The following is a 17,611-nucleotide window of genomic DNA, read 5'->3' as shown; positions in this document are numbered from 1 at the left end:
CATAAAGCAATTGCATTACGTTTAAATTCCTTAATTTCAGAAAATGTTTCCTAATCGACTGGCGTTCAAAGTTAAAATCGCTTTAAAATTATTATTTTAAATTACCTTTAGATAAAATTCCATCGTAGACAGCTACGCAATAAAAACGGCCCATAATAACTGGATAAATACATGTTATGGACGTTTATGGACTTAAATGACTCCTTTTACAATCATATTTAATAACAATACACACATGAGATATATTTGGTTAAATCTAAACATCAGTGCATATTTGTTATTAGTAATAACGTTATGTTTTGGTTGAACAGACATTGTTCTTCGATTATCTATATTCAACCTTACTTTGTTACCTTTTCAATTATTAACCTGCACGTTGACATGTATATTTCATGGTACGTGACGTTAAATGAGCAGTGTAATGACCAGATGGGTATTTCACTCATGAACTTTTTAATTGATGAGTAAAAATCAAGATCCGATACATTTAAGGAGTATTTATGTTCAAAGGATCAGAATTAATAATAAATTGTACATGTAGTGTTAACTCGCTATAACAAGCAGTCTTGTACAAAATAAAGCAATCGATTTTGTTTTATTTAACCGTTTTTCTGTTGTGTTGCCCTTGGCTTATAAGCAGCCATTACTCTCTTTTTCCGTCTTGATTTGGCAAGCCACAGTTTAAAACACGCACACAGTCACGATCAAAATCTTCAAAGCTTGACTCATAAAACTTGTTTATTATATGTGTATTTCGACTGCCATTTAAAAAGTGCTTGAAGGAAAAGGGTTTTTCCATAGTGCCACACAAGAGATGAACTGATAGCAAAAATTATATGCTTTAAGTTCGGCGAATCGGGTTTTATCGAATGTGATGTAAAATGTTTTCACCATAAGCGTCTATCGATTCTCAACATGCAGCGGGGAGCCCGTTGTGTCAACATCGGTCTTTATCTTTGGCCAATATGAAATGATACCTTTCTGACTGAGGAGTAAATTGGGTCGGGAACCACATTCTATACATAACTGGTGATGTCACTACGTTTTTACCGGTGTGGGCACAATAACGGGAGCCAGTCATGTTTACATGAATTAATACGCATGTATAAACGGTTAATACGCATTGAAATTGCACAGTGCGTAATCCGAATTTAGCCAGGAGTTTTTTTACTCAACAAAATTTTAATTCATGCGTATTTTACGCAAATACGCATCTTATCTGACCCTCTGGTAATGACACGGATTCTGAACGAAGGTGTCACCATTCAATTCCAATATTTTTATTATAACAACAACACTAATTAAACGTGATAATATGTTTTTTGTTGGTTTGTATTATAACATGCATGTTCTTCGCAGTCAATTACCCCAACTTGTCCTGCTATTCTTTTGCAGTGTCACATTGTGTTATAACAAGGCTAATAAGTGCCCCACATTTCAAAAACAGTTATGCACTAAATACCTTATAACGTACGGCATATAAATAAAGGATAATATGTAACTGCCCTATCCTTTGTTATATATCAATGAGGCTTCGAATAGGATTGGCTATTATTGTCGAACATGTTAGATGACAAAACGATAGGGCAGTAACCTGTTTTCTGTTAGTCATATATCAAATCAACAAATTTAGGAAAAACAATCAATAATAAAATAATAAAACACAATTCGTTACGGCTCTTCATTTTTATACGGGAAAAATAGAATATGTTACATGACGCATGATTTGGCACCATGCTTTCGTGTCTTTATTTGTTGATGTAATTAATATTTCGCTCTTTCAAAGGCATCACAAAACACTTATATATGAACGTGTCAATGTTAATGAATACTACATAAAAGAAAAGTTTTACGTTATATTAATGTATAATACCCACGCTGATATTGGCGTGACACCAAGGTGTCTGATCTTACACCCGTTCTATGAATACAGAAAATCGCCTGACAAACATTGCCTGACGCACATGGGCAGATGAAGGTGACAGTTGACACGTGATCAATGGTTAGACCAAAATACGTACAGTGGTATTCACGGTACGTATTTTGGTCTAACCATTGATCACGTGTCAACTGTCACCTTCATCTGCCCATGTGCGTCATGCAATGTTTGTCAGGCGATTTTCTGTATAATTATTAATTATAATTATATCATAATTTATATTATATAAATTATATTTTTGATAAAATATTTCCTTTGGAATAAATATTAATTACTTTTTTTTATTTCAGCGTTTGTTCGGAGATAATTTATTTCACACCATACTGAACGTACATTACAATTATTAGTGTATAGCTACACACAGTCCATGTAAATCGACCACGTAAAAGCAGGCAAAGTAAACAAGACATATGTAGTAAAATGATTATTAATCACAGCATAATTGGATGGGTGTTTTATGTAATATTTCTATATGAGACTATATTCGTAGGAAGTTCGCTTCCCAAAATGAAAGCACCGCTTAGGGACACTTTTCGATCACAGAGTTAACATAATTGGTCCATTACGCTTATTTTATGCTATGCTTTTCAACAACTTTGCATTACGCTCTTGTTTGTGGTCAATTAATCCGCATGAGAATAAACAATTCTCAAATAGGACTCGAAACAAAAGGAATTGCATGATCGCGCGAACTACAAATTTATATCCCGGAAAAATGCATGTTTCAGTGGCTTTTGTTAGTCGTCAGACTGTTTGATATTTGATATGAGGTTACATAAACAATCACTTAAAATACTTTTAATCACATAAAAAACTAACCCTAAAAGAAAATACATTAATTGTTCGCATATAATTTCGCTCAAAAATGAGTTCGAACGCCCGTTCTCACGTTTCAATAAGCATTTATTAAAAGACGCGAACGTCGCGCCACCTGTTGTTCTTTGTCTCGCGATATAACATTTTATACATTCAACGCAAAACAAGTATGATTAATTCTACGATTTGTTGAACTGTCAATGAAAATCCCTGTAACCGCATTGGTTAACGCCAGCAGCAAGATTATATTGGATGCTTGCGTGACACTATAAAAGGCGAGAGATGGAAATATCCAATTCAGAGTTTTTTTCTTGTATAAAGGCACTGAAAAAAAAGATTATATGCTAATCATTATGTACATAACGTGTTGAAAGTAAATACAAGCGAGGTAATGAAATGGATACTGTAAAAGCGTTTTTATTGCGAACTTTGAAAAGAACAACACAAATAAACTATTAGTGTCAAAGAAGTAAATGTATAACAAACTTTACCGGATATAAGATTGAACATGAATACGTCATTCCAAAACACCACCGGGTTAGAGTTGTATGCCTACAACGTTACTGAAATATCCCAATGGATCATTTCGGCTCGATTAATGCGTTTAATTGGTGTACCAATCATCGTGATAATCGGACTGGTGGGCAATACGTTGTCGTTGTTGGTGTTCTGCACTCGAAGTATGAAGTGCTCCTCGTGCTCGGTATTTCTAGCAGCATTAGCGGCAGCGGACAGCACGTTTATAATAGGCGTCCTCCTAACTTATGTAAATGATAACCTCCATGCTATCTTGACAACGGACCTCTCCTGCCAGTTCCTCATTTTCATTACGTACTCAGCCAGCTTTTTGAGCGTCTGGTTTATAGTCGGATTCACGTGCGAAAGGTACATTGCGATACGATTTCCACTGAAACGGGCTATCATGTGCAGCGTTGGCAGAGAAAAGATCGTGGTTCTGGTGTTCACCCTTTTTGCCTGTTTCCTGTACAATTTTAGTTTTTGGACAACGATAGCCAGTGCATCTGATGACAAGATTCAATGCACATACCGGGTCGAATACTTCGGCTTCCTTCACGTTGCAACATGGATAGACACGTGTATTGCCATGGTTATTCCATTTCTGACAATCACTTGCGTGAATTCGTTGGTGGTGCGACGTCTACTGGTAAGCACAAAAAAGACAGCAGCTTTGAGAAGGTCGCGGAGTGAGAATCAAAAAGCAGAGATGCAGCCTTCCCTACGACTATCGAGTCATCGCCGGTATAAAGATGGTCAAAGTGTGGGCATGGGACGCACAAAAGTCAGCATTTTGTACAGCACGAGTCCACAATTGCGCGTCACACGGAATTTGCTGTGCATTTCGTTGACATTTCTTTGTCTTAATCTCCCTTCGTACGTAATTCGCCTATATAGTTTAATTAGTGCAGAGGTAACTACAAATCACTCGGTGTCAAGTGAGATATATTTCGTTCACGAGCTCGCGCAGATGTTGTATTACGCAACTTTCGGCTGTAACTTTTTCATATACACCCTCTTGGGCAGGAACTTCAAAAGGTCGCTGATGCTTATAATTCGGTGCAAGTCAACGGTGCATGACGAACGAAAGAGGGTGCTAAGTAAATTGTTGGCCGTTCACAGGAGCAACACCTCATCTCTGTGACTTTGCAGAAAATGCAATTCAGATGTTAGATAATGTTGACTTTTATATACTACAAAAAACAAGAAAACATATACCATATTATTGGAAAAGGTGTGCGTTTTCGTCTTTCATGTGAAATGTCAGATACTGTCAGATACCTGTTTCTATGTGGAATATGATGAACGTGTCAATTCTCGGGAACAGCAAGTGTTATATACCAAATGTGTTAAAGGAGCCTTTGCACAGATTTCGGCATGCATAGAAGTTTGTCATTAAATGCTTTATATTGATGAATTTTCACATTGGATCTTAAAATCTCCAATAAAAAAAAACAAGAATACAATTAATCTCGGCCATCCGTGCTCACAATTAGTGATGTATTTCATACTTTATATAAACAATCCTTGTAGTTTCACAAAATATAACTACAACTACAGAACTCATTTTCATGTTTTTATATCGCCAAAAGATGCATATAACGGATATTTTAGAGCATGGTAAATGTTCAGTATTACTGTTCCTCACACATATCATAACTACAACAAAAATTTGCGAATCTGAAACATTTTTTAAAATTTTGTCAATTTACCAAAACGTGAAAAAGCCCCTTTAAAAACAGTATTGTTAACCCAACGACAGTCATCAGCGTTCTATTTAATTATTAATGCTTTCTGTTCGTGTCATCTACACACTAGACCTATATTTATGTATATTACATCTTTCTTTAATAATTACATAATAAGGGCTTAATGCTTTATCCATATCGCTTTAATTAATATTCGATGATGCATTATTGCATTTAATGTATCGTTTATATTTTGTCAATACTTGTGTGTTACTTTGGTTTGAAAAATATAAATGCAACGTATGTGTTAGTTGCTGAGGTTTACAATTTATGAGCGCATTGTTGCACAATACAATCCAAAGAAGCACATTAAATGAGCAACGTTTAATCATTACTTTTTAAAATGAAATTTATTACACAGAATGAAGAATCGCTTAAATGGAAAAATAAATCTTTTCTTTTATGTTTATGTGTTTACAAAAAATGTTTTGAAAGTCGGCGTAGCATGCAACTGTAGGGACAAATCGGATTTTCTGGTCTGATATAGAAACCACCAACCAAACTCGTATGCGCCAGTAGCGGGTATTGCTCTCGGATAGCTTAGGGGGGGGGGTAGAGCGCGTGTCCCAAAAAATGCATTTAAAGGACCGCCGCACATATTTTACTAAAGAAATAGACAACATTTAAATTGGAAAATGGAATCCGATTTGTTGTTGTCCATCTTCCAAGACACAATGAATTTGATACTTTTCCACTAACATGTTTACTTATGTGCGTTGAGAGACCAGAAGTTTGATTTTCATTTTGAGACAACATTTGCATGATTCTAACAATGGCAAACGTTACCGTAATACCTTCATGTCGGTAGGACGTTACTTTGAACATAGACAGAGTATTTATGTCATTTAATTCAGTTTGAATGTTGCTTTATCTCGACTTAACTTGTTGAGAATTGTCTTAGCAGGTGCTGTAATTTTGTGACAGGCTGAGACAGTTCGCATCGAGAAAAGTCGAGATATAGAGCAACTATGAATGAGATATAAATGCTTCTGATTTCCTTGTCGATATGACCGGAAAGTGAGCGTCATTTTAACAATTAATAAAAGATATAAAGAGTATAACACGGCGAAAATACATGTATCGGTATGGACGCCGCCACCTTGTTTGTCGCGTGATTACTCCCTCTGTTAATCCACCTTAGACGTCTTTTAACAAGTAACAATCAATAAAATGCATTTTGTGTATAACTTACATATCGTAAAACACTGCTGTAGCAGTTTCTTATTTTATTTAACTGACAAATAGTACATACATATTATTGTTATTTAATACAATTTCAAAACAAAAACTACTTCCCAACCACGCAAATGGCTTACGAGTCACTATTGTCAGGTCAATACCCACTTTGACGCCCCAAAAATTGCTACAAAAGGTATTTTCACTGATCCTGGTAGGGAAGCACGTAATTTATAACATCAAAAGTTTGCCTCAATCGGACCTCTGCAAAAAGTTATTTTTTCAATATGGCCGCCAAGTTGGCCGCCAAAACCTATTCATGATCATAACTATGTAACTATCCACTCAAATTTGATGTTTTTGGTGTCTATACCCAGGTTTCGGGGACCAAAGAACACTTTTAGACTATTATACATAGTGAAACAAATAAATCCAACATCGCCTCCAAAAATAGCCACCGCCACAATGAAAAGGATAACATTTCCATTACGTTTGACACATAGGTGACACAATCTATGTTAAACGTCGTAGTTCTGGAGACAACGAACACTTTGATTTAATAGTATATATCACTAAGCAGTTGAGTCATCATAAAATCCCATTTATGACATTCAGGTGTCCACTATCACCTGATACACAATCTGTATCCGCGCCGGTAAACGTTGTGGTGCTATGGACGGGATTATTCCACTGTTGCTTTCACAATATCAACGTCTGCATCTCCTGTTGAAAGTCAGAGCAGTGCAATAATGCCTGCCTTGTTTATGTCATCAGAAAACAATTCCTCATTTTATCATGATCATTCTGCTCTTTATTGAAAATCATACTCGGGTTCACGTGGTTGTACTCGTCTCTGGTGTGTCATATCTTTGATAAAAGGACCGTCTTCGTAACCATCGAACACCAATGTTGCTTGTTCGTAAAATCTGCATACCATTCAGCTATTGCTTTGTTTGTGTCGCCTTTTTTCCATGGTAAACGATGAAGCAAAGATCCACCATCAAACACGTAATAATCTGATTCAGGAATACAGTTGATTACAGCCTCACTTGATACGTTTACAGCTTAATCTTTCATTGACTGAATGATCTGAGGCTTGTCTGCTTTACGAAGTATGTTCTTGGCTTCAAAACGGGTAGGAGGATGGGACATAGTTCATACGACAATATACCTTCAAGTGAAAGATCTCCAGATTATGACACTACCAGAAAACGCTGAAACACAAGGGTATGATAAATAGCACGGTTTTTAGCAATCTTTACAATGGAGCTATTCCCAAGATTGTGGTATCTGTCTTTACTAATACAAAGGTCGACTTTTCTATGATATCTTTTATGATCTTGTTCTCAACTTCCTGAAAGGCATGAATATTAACATCTTATCCAGCCACTATCCTCTAGACAATGGTTTTCAAAGAAATTTTCTGTGTAAGGTGATTAGGTTGTAATATGTGTCTGCATTTTCTCGAGATCAGAAGCATCTCTTTTGAAATGCATTTCAGTTGAGTCCTTGTGTTCTGGACATGTAGTAAAAGCCGGTTCTGCTAAATCCTGCATCGAACTCGGATATTACATATGCAAAAAGGGTCCAATTGTTTTGCATTACCTCGTTGAACTAACTGCCGCTCTTAAGAGACCGCATCATTGTTTGCTAAATGGCAAGATCATTGCTTAGTCAAGCCCAGCACTGATTGCTCAAACGAACAGCGTGAAAGCCATTAACAATTTTTCTATACCTTCTGGGTGCGTTTCTTATAGGCTGCCCATTGGCTGAAGATAGTAATAAGACAATTGGATACTGTCTGCAAATGCATCATCCAACAACCAGTATGACCCGCCTTGATCAACATCCTTGCATTTCTTACCATAAGGTGATAATTAAGCAATAATTGGCTTGTCTTTGTAGTGTTACCAATTCATGTTTCTTCTTCTCTGTAGCCGGCGCGAGTTTAATCTTAATGTCAGAACATGAAGCATCTGCGTCGTCTCGCCCCTAAGAATGGAAGAGTACAACTCCTCTGCCTAATCAAGCAGTATCTGAATCTTGGGATCTTCATGATCTGATATGAGCCCGCTGTGTAGGCACTTGCCAACACAAAAACGGCCCCGCAAAGCCGTCTGGACAGCTTTCCCTGTCATAATGTGCACAATGGCATTTTTCCAATCGATAGTCTTTTTGGATCGGCTCCTTCAATTATGAATGCTATGGTCCCCAGCAAGTTAATGAGTGAATGGAAAACACCCAACATCAAGACAATAATTTTCCTGCAACTACTTTGTGGCACATCAATGATGATTTGGCAGACTTCCATTACAAGGGTCTGTCAAACGTTAAAATGGTGGGAAGGTTGTGCTTCATGGCAAGGTTACATACAGAGTCTTATGTTGACATTATGTACGACTTATCCCCATAGTACAAATGATTACAGGCTAGACTTTGACTGACGACTTCTCTGGGGACTTGTTTTCCTGATGCAAAATATGTATAATTTCCTGCCGATTTGGTTTTGCTTGTCTGAAGCTGAAGGAAACTTCTCACAAAATATCGATCTTCTTGTCATAAGCCAGCAATCACGTCAGGTCCACGAATTCTACCTCAGTATAAGAATGCCTTGCCAACCAATAACTACAAGATACAAATGTTGTCTTATGTCTGTTGTTCAGCTCTCTGGCCTGGTTTGGGGGAATCAGAAAATTCGTCCGTGATGCAGTGGTAATAGATGCAGTGACACCCATCCCATGAAAAGTACATTTTCGTCAATGGTGATAGTATTGTGATCAGCACTATAGGCGGCAGGGAGAACAGACATCTCCTACAAATCTATATCACTGCCCAGCATATCAGGTTCTACAAAATCCGCTGCATTCCACAATTACCTTCGAAAGATGTAGATGATTGATTTGAACAGCAAGTCTCACTTGTATAGTTGCAATCGCTGCTTTTGAACGAACTGTTTCAATAATAGCATGACCAACTGCTGCAACCTTGCGTCTTTTCCATAGAATAACCAAATGCCAGCCGAACGGGAATCACTTGCCTCTAAAACAATTTGGTCAGTACGTACCCAGCCAAAAAGGCCTGTGTCCAATTTAACTTTACAACCGCAGAGTATGCAGTCTTTATGATTTTCAAAACCTCCACTTGATTGCCTTGTCGTTCTCTTTTGTATAGAACTACAACTTTTATTTGCAGCATATCTTTTAACCGCTGACAACATGTGTATGTACTTTAGTACCAGCCTCAGTTACAAGATTATACTAACACTTCACACTAGCTTCATTTATTCCCTGCACTCCCTTCTACTGAATAGCACGACAGTTTTTCTTGGAAATCTCAATCTCCTCCTTGCATATTGGACACACTTCTTGTCTGGATGTATTTGCACTCATAATTTAATCATTTATGACAAAAAGTGACAATCATTTCTTGTTTGTGTATGCTCTGATTTGAAATGCTGCAATTTACACCGAAAGGACAGAATATAATGATTCTAGTTTTTATCCAGGCCGTTTTAGCGTGGCGCGGCGCCATGCCCTTTTTTGTAGTGCCACGCTGCCCCCTTTCAAAGCTATTTAGAGCCACGCTGCCCTTTACAATGGCCGCCGCCCTGCCCTTTCATGAGCACCCGCTGTTTTCCGTCCTTTGTTGTTACGGTATGTTTGATCGCAAGATTTAGTCGATAATTGTTCTCGTTTTATGGCCCAGAGTATGGCCCCAAGCAGCGAAGATTCGCGCGGTTATGTTTTAGTCATGCGTGAATAACCCCGTATCAATATCAATCGATATTTTCATTGGCTTATACCTTGCACACTAAACGGTCCGTAAATGTGTACTCGTCCACGATACATTTGTTGACAGTTACTTCAAGGATGAAAACTCGATGTTATCCTCGTGGAAATTGTGCATTTCATGCATGATTCAGTAATATCAAAACATTTATTTCTACGCGCAATTAAATTTAAAAAAAAACACGCAAAAACGTTTTATCTTTATCGTTATGGTCGTTTAGGTTATTAATTATTTAAACAATTACTTAACAGTTTACAAATTAAATTAAATGCGAATCGCGTATAAGATGGATATATATTACGATTTTACGTTGATATGCGCACCTGTCGCTTACATCATTTTAACCTGATGGCGGACAATACAGAAAATAAATTGTGACTCTCGGCAAAAATGGCAAATAACGATCAAATAAACGATGGAGATCATACATTTAGAAGGGATTACTGAAATGCAAATTAATGCATGTGATAACAAACGATGCATAAAACGTTTTAGTTATCAAAAACATATTTATTAGTAATCTACTCAGTGAATATATGTAACGGAAAGAGTGTTTGCACATTGTTAGCGTTCAGTTTACTCGCAAAGTTAAAACATCTGACAGGATTATCGTTAGAAAATGGGATAAGACAAACATGGTTATATTTATATGTTTGTGGATCTGTTAATAATCAGATTCATATGCGTATATTGCTTTTTTATGTTTGTCATGCTGTATAGTTTACCGAAACAGCATGGAACTTTAATGAAAAACAAAGTTAGGTAAATATATAAATATTAGCTTAGTTTAATACATCAATTACCATTAAATTTACTTGTTTATATTATGTTCCACAACTGCCTCTGATGCGATTAAATGTTTCTCTCAAAACCAGGTATCCACTGAATGTTTTTGCCCTTTTGTGCATAAACTGCACTTTAAAATGCCCATTTGGAAAGTAATGCGCCATGCCCCTTTGTCCTCCTGGGGAAAAAAACATGCTGGTTTGCTTTTTTTAGGGTTGAGTCAACAATGCCATTATTATTAATTGGTATTGTTGACGCAACCCTAAAAAAGCAAACCAGCATGAGTCAGTGTTTAGCACACGCACGTCTGATATGTTTGTTTAATGGTGGTCTGTTTTTGTATGTTGTTGTTTATGGCGATTGAGCTTCAATAACGGAATACAAGGTTACACAATGGATAAATATTTAAAACAAACATGAAAACATATTTATTTTAAAATTGTGAAAAAAGAAAAACACGTTTGTGTCACTGTATTAGCGGTTATTTGGACACCATGTTAGACTTCTCTGTTACGTAATAAAATTACATATTTTTTGTTATCTCCATGTTATGTGCCTCCCCAAACCTAAGTATGGACACAAAAATAATGAAATGTGAGTGGATACTCATTAATAGGTTTTGGCGGTCATCTTCGACACCATCTTGAAAAAAACAACACTTTGGAGTGGTCCGATTTTGGTAAACTTTTTCTATGTTATAAAGGGCATTCTACACTACCAGGATCAGTTAAAATTCCTTTTGTAGCAATTGTTTGTGGGTTGAGTGTTATTTTTTCATATATTGACCCGACTACTAATCTGACATTGATGAGTGTAGCCGTCTTATACCTGTTTAAGAGTATACAGAAAAATAACCACTGATTTGTTATAGGATATAGCATTTAAAAATGTCATGTTCAATTTTGTATTATATAATAATAATATAGTCATATTGTCACACACAGTACACTAGCTCGTTTCAAATAGCAATCGTTTATACATGTAACAAAATTATATAGCACTCGTTTTTCCGTCATTGAGCGTTTAAGTCTGTCACTATAATCCATGTGAATCAGGGCTTGTATTTTCGTTATGATGGAATTATAAAACTTAAGCATACGGTTTGTATAACAGAAACATTCAAATATGAAATGATATTCGGATTTTATTTGGTTCCTTGCAAAGTAAACACAGTCTCTCTTCAGTATTCAGGTGTCGGAATCTGCCGATTTAAATGCGTAGTGGCAAGGTTCCAGTTCTGATCTGTGCAAAAAAGGATATGAGGTTTTTCGGGGGAGGCACATTGTGACGTAGTTTTCGCACAAATACGGATTTTATTCGCCGATACGTTCTGAGTTTCGGCTGGGTTTCGAGGCCCTGCGCCGTTTGTTGATATCGTTTTTCTTGAAGTGTTCGATGACCTGACTGGTTAGACTATCTAGTGAGTCGAACCACCGAAACCTATAAGAAAAACGACATCAACAAATGGACACAGAGCCTCGAAACCAAGCCGAAACTCAGAACATATCGGCAAATATTATCAGCTGAATTAAAACAACTGCATTAAGGATTCCAAACTCTACGGTGGCATAACGGTGACATAGGCAATATTTTATTTAACAGTCTCTATGACGTGTGCAAGTCATAGAATGGCATAAAGGGGGCATAAGCAATATTTTCTTTTACAGTCTCTATGACTTGCGCACGTCATAGCAATGACGTGCGCACGCAATAGCTATGACGTATGCACGCAATAGCTATGACGTGTGCACGTCATAACTATGGCGTGCGCACGTCATAGCTATCGCGTGCGCACGCTATAGCTATGACGTGCGCACGTCATAACTGAATTTTCCAGTTTGTTAAACCCTTTTCAAACAAATCACATAGTATTTCCATTTTTTTATAATCAATGGCTGATCAGATGCGTATTATCATTGGTCAGCTATGAAGTGCGCATGCCATAGCTATAACGCGCACACGTCATATCTATGACGTGCGCACGCGATAGATATGACGTGCGCACGCGATAGCTATGAACTGCGCACGCGATAGCTATGACGTGCGCACGCTATAGCTATGACGTGCGCACGTCATAACTGAATTTCCCAGTTTTTCAAACCCTTTTCAAACAAACCACATAGTATTTCCATTTTTGATAATCAATGGCTGATCTGATGCGTATTATCATTGGTCAGCTATAAGTGCGCACGTCATAGCTATAACATGCACACGTCATATCTATGACGCTCGCACGCGATAGATATGACGTGCGCACGCGATAGCTATGACGTGCGCACGCGATAGCTATGACGTGCGCACGCGATAGCTATGACGTGCGCACGCCATAGTTATGACGCGCGAACGTCATAGCCTTGACGTGCGCACGCCATAACTATGACGTGCGCACGTCATAACTATGACGTGCGCACGTCATAGATATAGTTAAATAAAATATTTCCTATGTTACCTTTATGTCGCCGTAAAGCTCGAATCCCGGAGAAGACTATTTTAAGCCAATTATTTCCTTGATACTTTTAACGTTCGCAAGTGTTACAGTGTTTTCATTAAATACATTTTATGGCATATCGAACAATACGCAATAATTTTCCGATGTTATCAAAGAATTGATCTAATTACATAGAATGCATTCTTCCAACCTTGAAGGTGTTGTATTTAAGTTTATGATGTCTAAAGTCATACCAGACACGTGTCGTTAAAACGTGCGTGCGTTACTGAATTATCGGTGGGAAAAAGTTCAGGCACTCACATGAACTTGCCGTCTGGCCGTGATGATGAAAATATTTTCCCGACAGGGTAAATTTGACGTTCTCACAGTAGGTTGTCAACAACATATGCACTTAAAAAATTCAATCAACGACTGGGTAATTTTGCTAATGTTGTCGTGGTTACTTGTGACGTACACACGCACATCTTTTTTTTCGCATAAAAATGCAGTGTCATAATTCGCCCCATTGATGCTAAAAGGTACCATGTGTCATTAAATTACAATGACAAATGGTACCTTTTGCATTAATGGGGCGAATTATTATTCAAGGAACATTAAATGATAACAGAATTAGCTTAAGCGGAACATTGATAATCGATTTTCAAGGACGCATATGGTTCTTTATACAATTGAATATAGCACATTCAGCACGTTCAAACGTTCTGCATCACCTGAAGACAACAATTCCTAAATCCATTTATGCCTGGCGTCTAGAAAAAAGGCCTTGGCAAACAGCGTAGATCCAGATGAGACACCGCATCATGCGGCGTCTCATCAGTGTCTGCGCTTTTTGCTTAAAGGAATTTCTGTAAGAAATATTCTAAATATAGAAATAAATATACTATCCATCCCTAATTTTGGAAATAAATTGATCCAATTTAGTAGGATGGGAGAGTTCACTAGGCATAAATGTGTTAAATATTCATGCACTCTGGCATGAGGCTACCTTCTGTATCAACTGCAAGAATTCGCATGTTGGTATGGAGTTATGCTGAGTGCTAAAAAGAATCTTATTGATTACGAACATTGATAGTTTCCTTATAATTTTACGCTTCAACTTGAAGATATCAATACTGAACTTAAATTTTAAATTTGCTATGAATTTTGCACAAAACTAAAAAGCATAGTTTGTAAGTATTTTACTATTACGTGTCGACAATTGCATTATTCTGAATATGAGTTTTAAGTTTCTTAAGTGGAATTAATTGGCTAATTAACACAATCACCGAACCGTTCACGAACCATACTCTCTACAAAAGAGCAACACCTCTACACACAAGGCATGGCATGGAACGCAATACGATGCAAATAATACTGTGGAATAAATACATTCAGATCAGACTGTAAGTCATCTATCAGTTTTATGCGTAGCGCCGTGTTGTATTTATTTTCCTGTTTCCTGTGTGGGCAATTGGTTACATGTCTTGTATACAAGGTCACAATATACTAAATAGTTTCCCTATATAATTCAATGAAAAAGCGACAACTTTAAGTCCAAATAAGTGCAACATTTTGCTCATAGAGACCCCCATAACCATACCTTTTCTTAAAGGCCATTCTAAGCGGAATCGATTTATGCAATAAAAAAGATATGTCATGTTCAATGCAAGAAAGAACTTGACACAAATAAAAATCGACTGTTTTTGCGACTTTTTTTTCGGCCGTTTCTTAGTGGAATGTAAGCTTTTTCAGTGCAATGGTTTGCTATTGTCTTAAGTTTATCATATTTCAGGGATTCAGTGGTGAACACCTATTCATGCCCTACCATCATCTCCGAAAGATAACACCCGAATAATAGTAAAAAGTGTAAAACATGCCTTCCTATCAACTATGCTATTTTTTTTAGAGAGTACAGCCCTACATGAAACGGTTATTTAGTATACTGTAACCTACAAGGATTACCGATGGCACCACAAAAATATCACTCCTGGTAATGTTTTAAATATTCAATATCAATTTATTCTAAAGTGTTTCATGTCATAACTTTGACTCGATTTGTTGAAAATATGCTTATATCTTTAAACGGTACTTTGCATGGATATTCCTTCGTGTTTGAGTATAGTAATATCACGTAAGAAGTTTAAAGTTATAGTTAATATAAATAGTTATAGTATATAAAAAAACTAAGTTAGAGTTTTATTTCTATTTATCAGCATTGCAAATGGATAACTTTAAATTAAGCGCTACAAACGGGAAGATATTGAGTTATTCGGAATGCTTCTGTTGTTTCAGTTCAATTATGTTTCACCCCGTGGCCACTTGTATAAAGTATACAATGCATTGCCGGATGTAACACACCGGATGACCAAGTGGTAATAATGAACGCCTTCTAATCCGAAGTACACGTGTAGGAGGCTCGCTGGCGCAAAATATGTATAAATATTGTTTCTTTATACCTCAACCTGTTAGTAAGTCTATTTACATATAATCTCAATATATAATCTAGTGCATCCGAAACGGCACTTAGAGAGCGACACATGCAAAATCAACTGAAAAACGAATATTTAGTGGTATTTAGTGGTACGTAGGTTATCTATTGTAATACACTTGTGATCAGTGATCAAAGACAATAATATTCAACAAGTTGCGCCGCTACGGGTGAACATATGTTAATTTAATACTCTGTCCATAGATTCTCTACGTTATCAGAGAGTTGTGCCGGCGAATTTCGGTGACAATATAACAATATGCGGTTACAAAAAGGACAAAATTTCACAGTTCACCACAGATACTGGAGTTTTACTTCTTAATACTGAATTCCACAACTGACAGTTTGATATGTGCTGCGTGGATTCAGTAACTTGTATATTCGTACACATCTTCGATGTTGTTATATTTTGAGCCTCCAGAGGCTGGTAGCAGTATGGTTATTTTTACTATTTTTGACTTGCCATAAATAAAAGAGCACGAACTTGTGTTTAATTGAACTCCAATACTACTGGAGCAAATGAAGTTTCACTTCTTTATATTCAAACATTAAACTACTATCGTTTTTAAATCACTGAGTGTTTAAAATAATCCAAAGAAAAAGATTAAATTTACATGATAACTTCGATGTTGAGGCCACATTCAAATGCGCGGCCTGGTCAGAATACGCAATGCTCGTATCTCCTACCACGGAATATCGCATTTACGATATTTGTAATTCGTAACAGAATTTAAAGAATAATACATTTTAATTCAAACTCTACACTATTTTGAAATCGACGGAAAAGTCTGGTCTCTTCAATCAGACGATGTGTGGCGTGTAGAAGAGAGATCGATACGTCATACATATCAACAAACCCGCCTCCTGTCGTGAGAATACAAGATGCCGACGGTATAAACGTCAATGACTCTGTATCTATTCATACAAATCAACATTTAAGAAAGTAGTAAGAAGCGTCCTTCAACTGCAAAATTATCCGATTGGTCAGTAAATACCGTTTTAATATGAGCCGCGTTCTGAGAAAACTGGACTTAATGCATGTGCGTAAAGTGTAATCCCAGATTAGCATATGCAGTTCGCACAGGCTAATCAGCGACGACACTTTCCGCTTTAATGATATTTTTCGTGTAAATGAAGTCTTTTCTTAGCAAAATTCCAATTAAGGCAGAAAGTGTCGTCTAATCTGGGACGACACTTTACGCACATGCATTATGCCCAGTTTTCTCAGAACGCGACTCATATAATCTTGCTTTTTGAAAGCTGGGTTGCTTTTACAATATAGATAGACGTATTTTTCATACATAAACAATATCATATTTCGTGTAACTTATATAGCCCCAGATTCTTCCCCTGCTTAAGACGAGTATAGCCATTATTGATTTATGATTATAATCTGTTATAAATAACGCAGAACTTAACTTTTTTTTTCTGCCTTATGATTTGATTGCCTGAACAGGGAAATGCTATGATTGTATTGATGCTTACACAATTTGGAAAAAAAATCATGATTAAGTAGAAATAAGTTTTTTGCGATCATAGTATTCATACACGTTTATCAAGTGATTCACATGTAAATAATTATGATCAAAATTTGCTCAATCCATGTAAATCCTATGGATATATATATATATATATATATATATATATATATATATATATATATATATATATATATATATATATATATATATATATATATATATATATATATATATATATATATATATTGGCATGACCCCATGTTGACATTTTTATTAAATAGGTCACCAGTACATGTTTGTTTTTATGACCATGTTTTACATTTTAACTCTATGTCAAGTGTAATTTCTTATTGCATTCAAGTTTGAAAAGTGTTACGTTAGAAATATATTTCCAATACACTTGCAGGCAACCTGCGATTTGCTAAAATGCGAGGCTGCGCTATT

The 17,611-nt window shown here is 36.5% G+C and overlaps 1 protein-coding gene across 1 annotated transcript; it reads left to right on the top strand.

Annotated features, from left to right (window-relative positions):
• The first annotated feature begins 3,437 nt into the window (after positions 1 to 3,437).
• LOC127849223 (FMRFamide receptor-like) lies at positions 3,438 to 8,937 on the top strand. Its single transcript, XM_052381943.1, has 2 exons — positions 3,438 to 4,066; positions 8,859 to 8,937. Exons 1-2 carry the CDS (start codon positions 3,438 to 3,440, stop codon positions 8,935 to 8,937), a joined length of 708 nt encoding a protein of 235 aa, XP_052237903.1.
• The last annotated feature ends 8,674 nt before the right edge of the window (positions 8,938 to 17,611 follow it).

Source organism: Dreissena polymorpha, chromosome 10, assembly GCF_020536995.1.
Source record: "Dreissena polymorpha isolate Duluth1 chromosome 10, UMN_Dpol_1.0, whole genome shotgun sequence".
NCBI lineage: Eukaryota > Metazoa > Mollusca > Bivalvia > Myida > Dreissenidae > Dreissena > Dreissena polymorpha.
The sequence above is the reverse complement of the archived record's forward strand: the minus strand, read 5'-3'. Positions and strand labels throughout refer to the sequence as shown.

Coding starts and splice junctions, on each gene's coding strand:
- LOC127849223 (XM_052381943.1), top strand. CDS start 3,438: ATGAAGTGCTCCTCGTGCTCGGTATTTCTAGCAGCATTAGCGGCAGCG. Junction 4,067..8,858: donor CGCACAAAAGTCAGCATTTT/GTACAGCACGAG, acceptor TCTGTTGTTCAG/CTCTCTGGCCTGGTTTGGGG.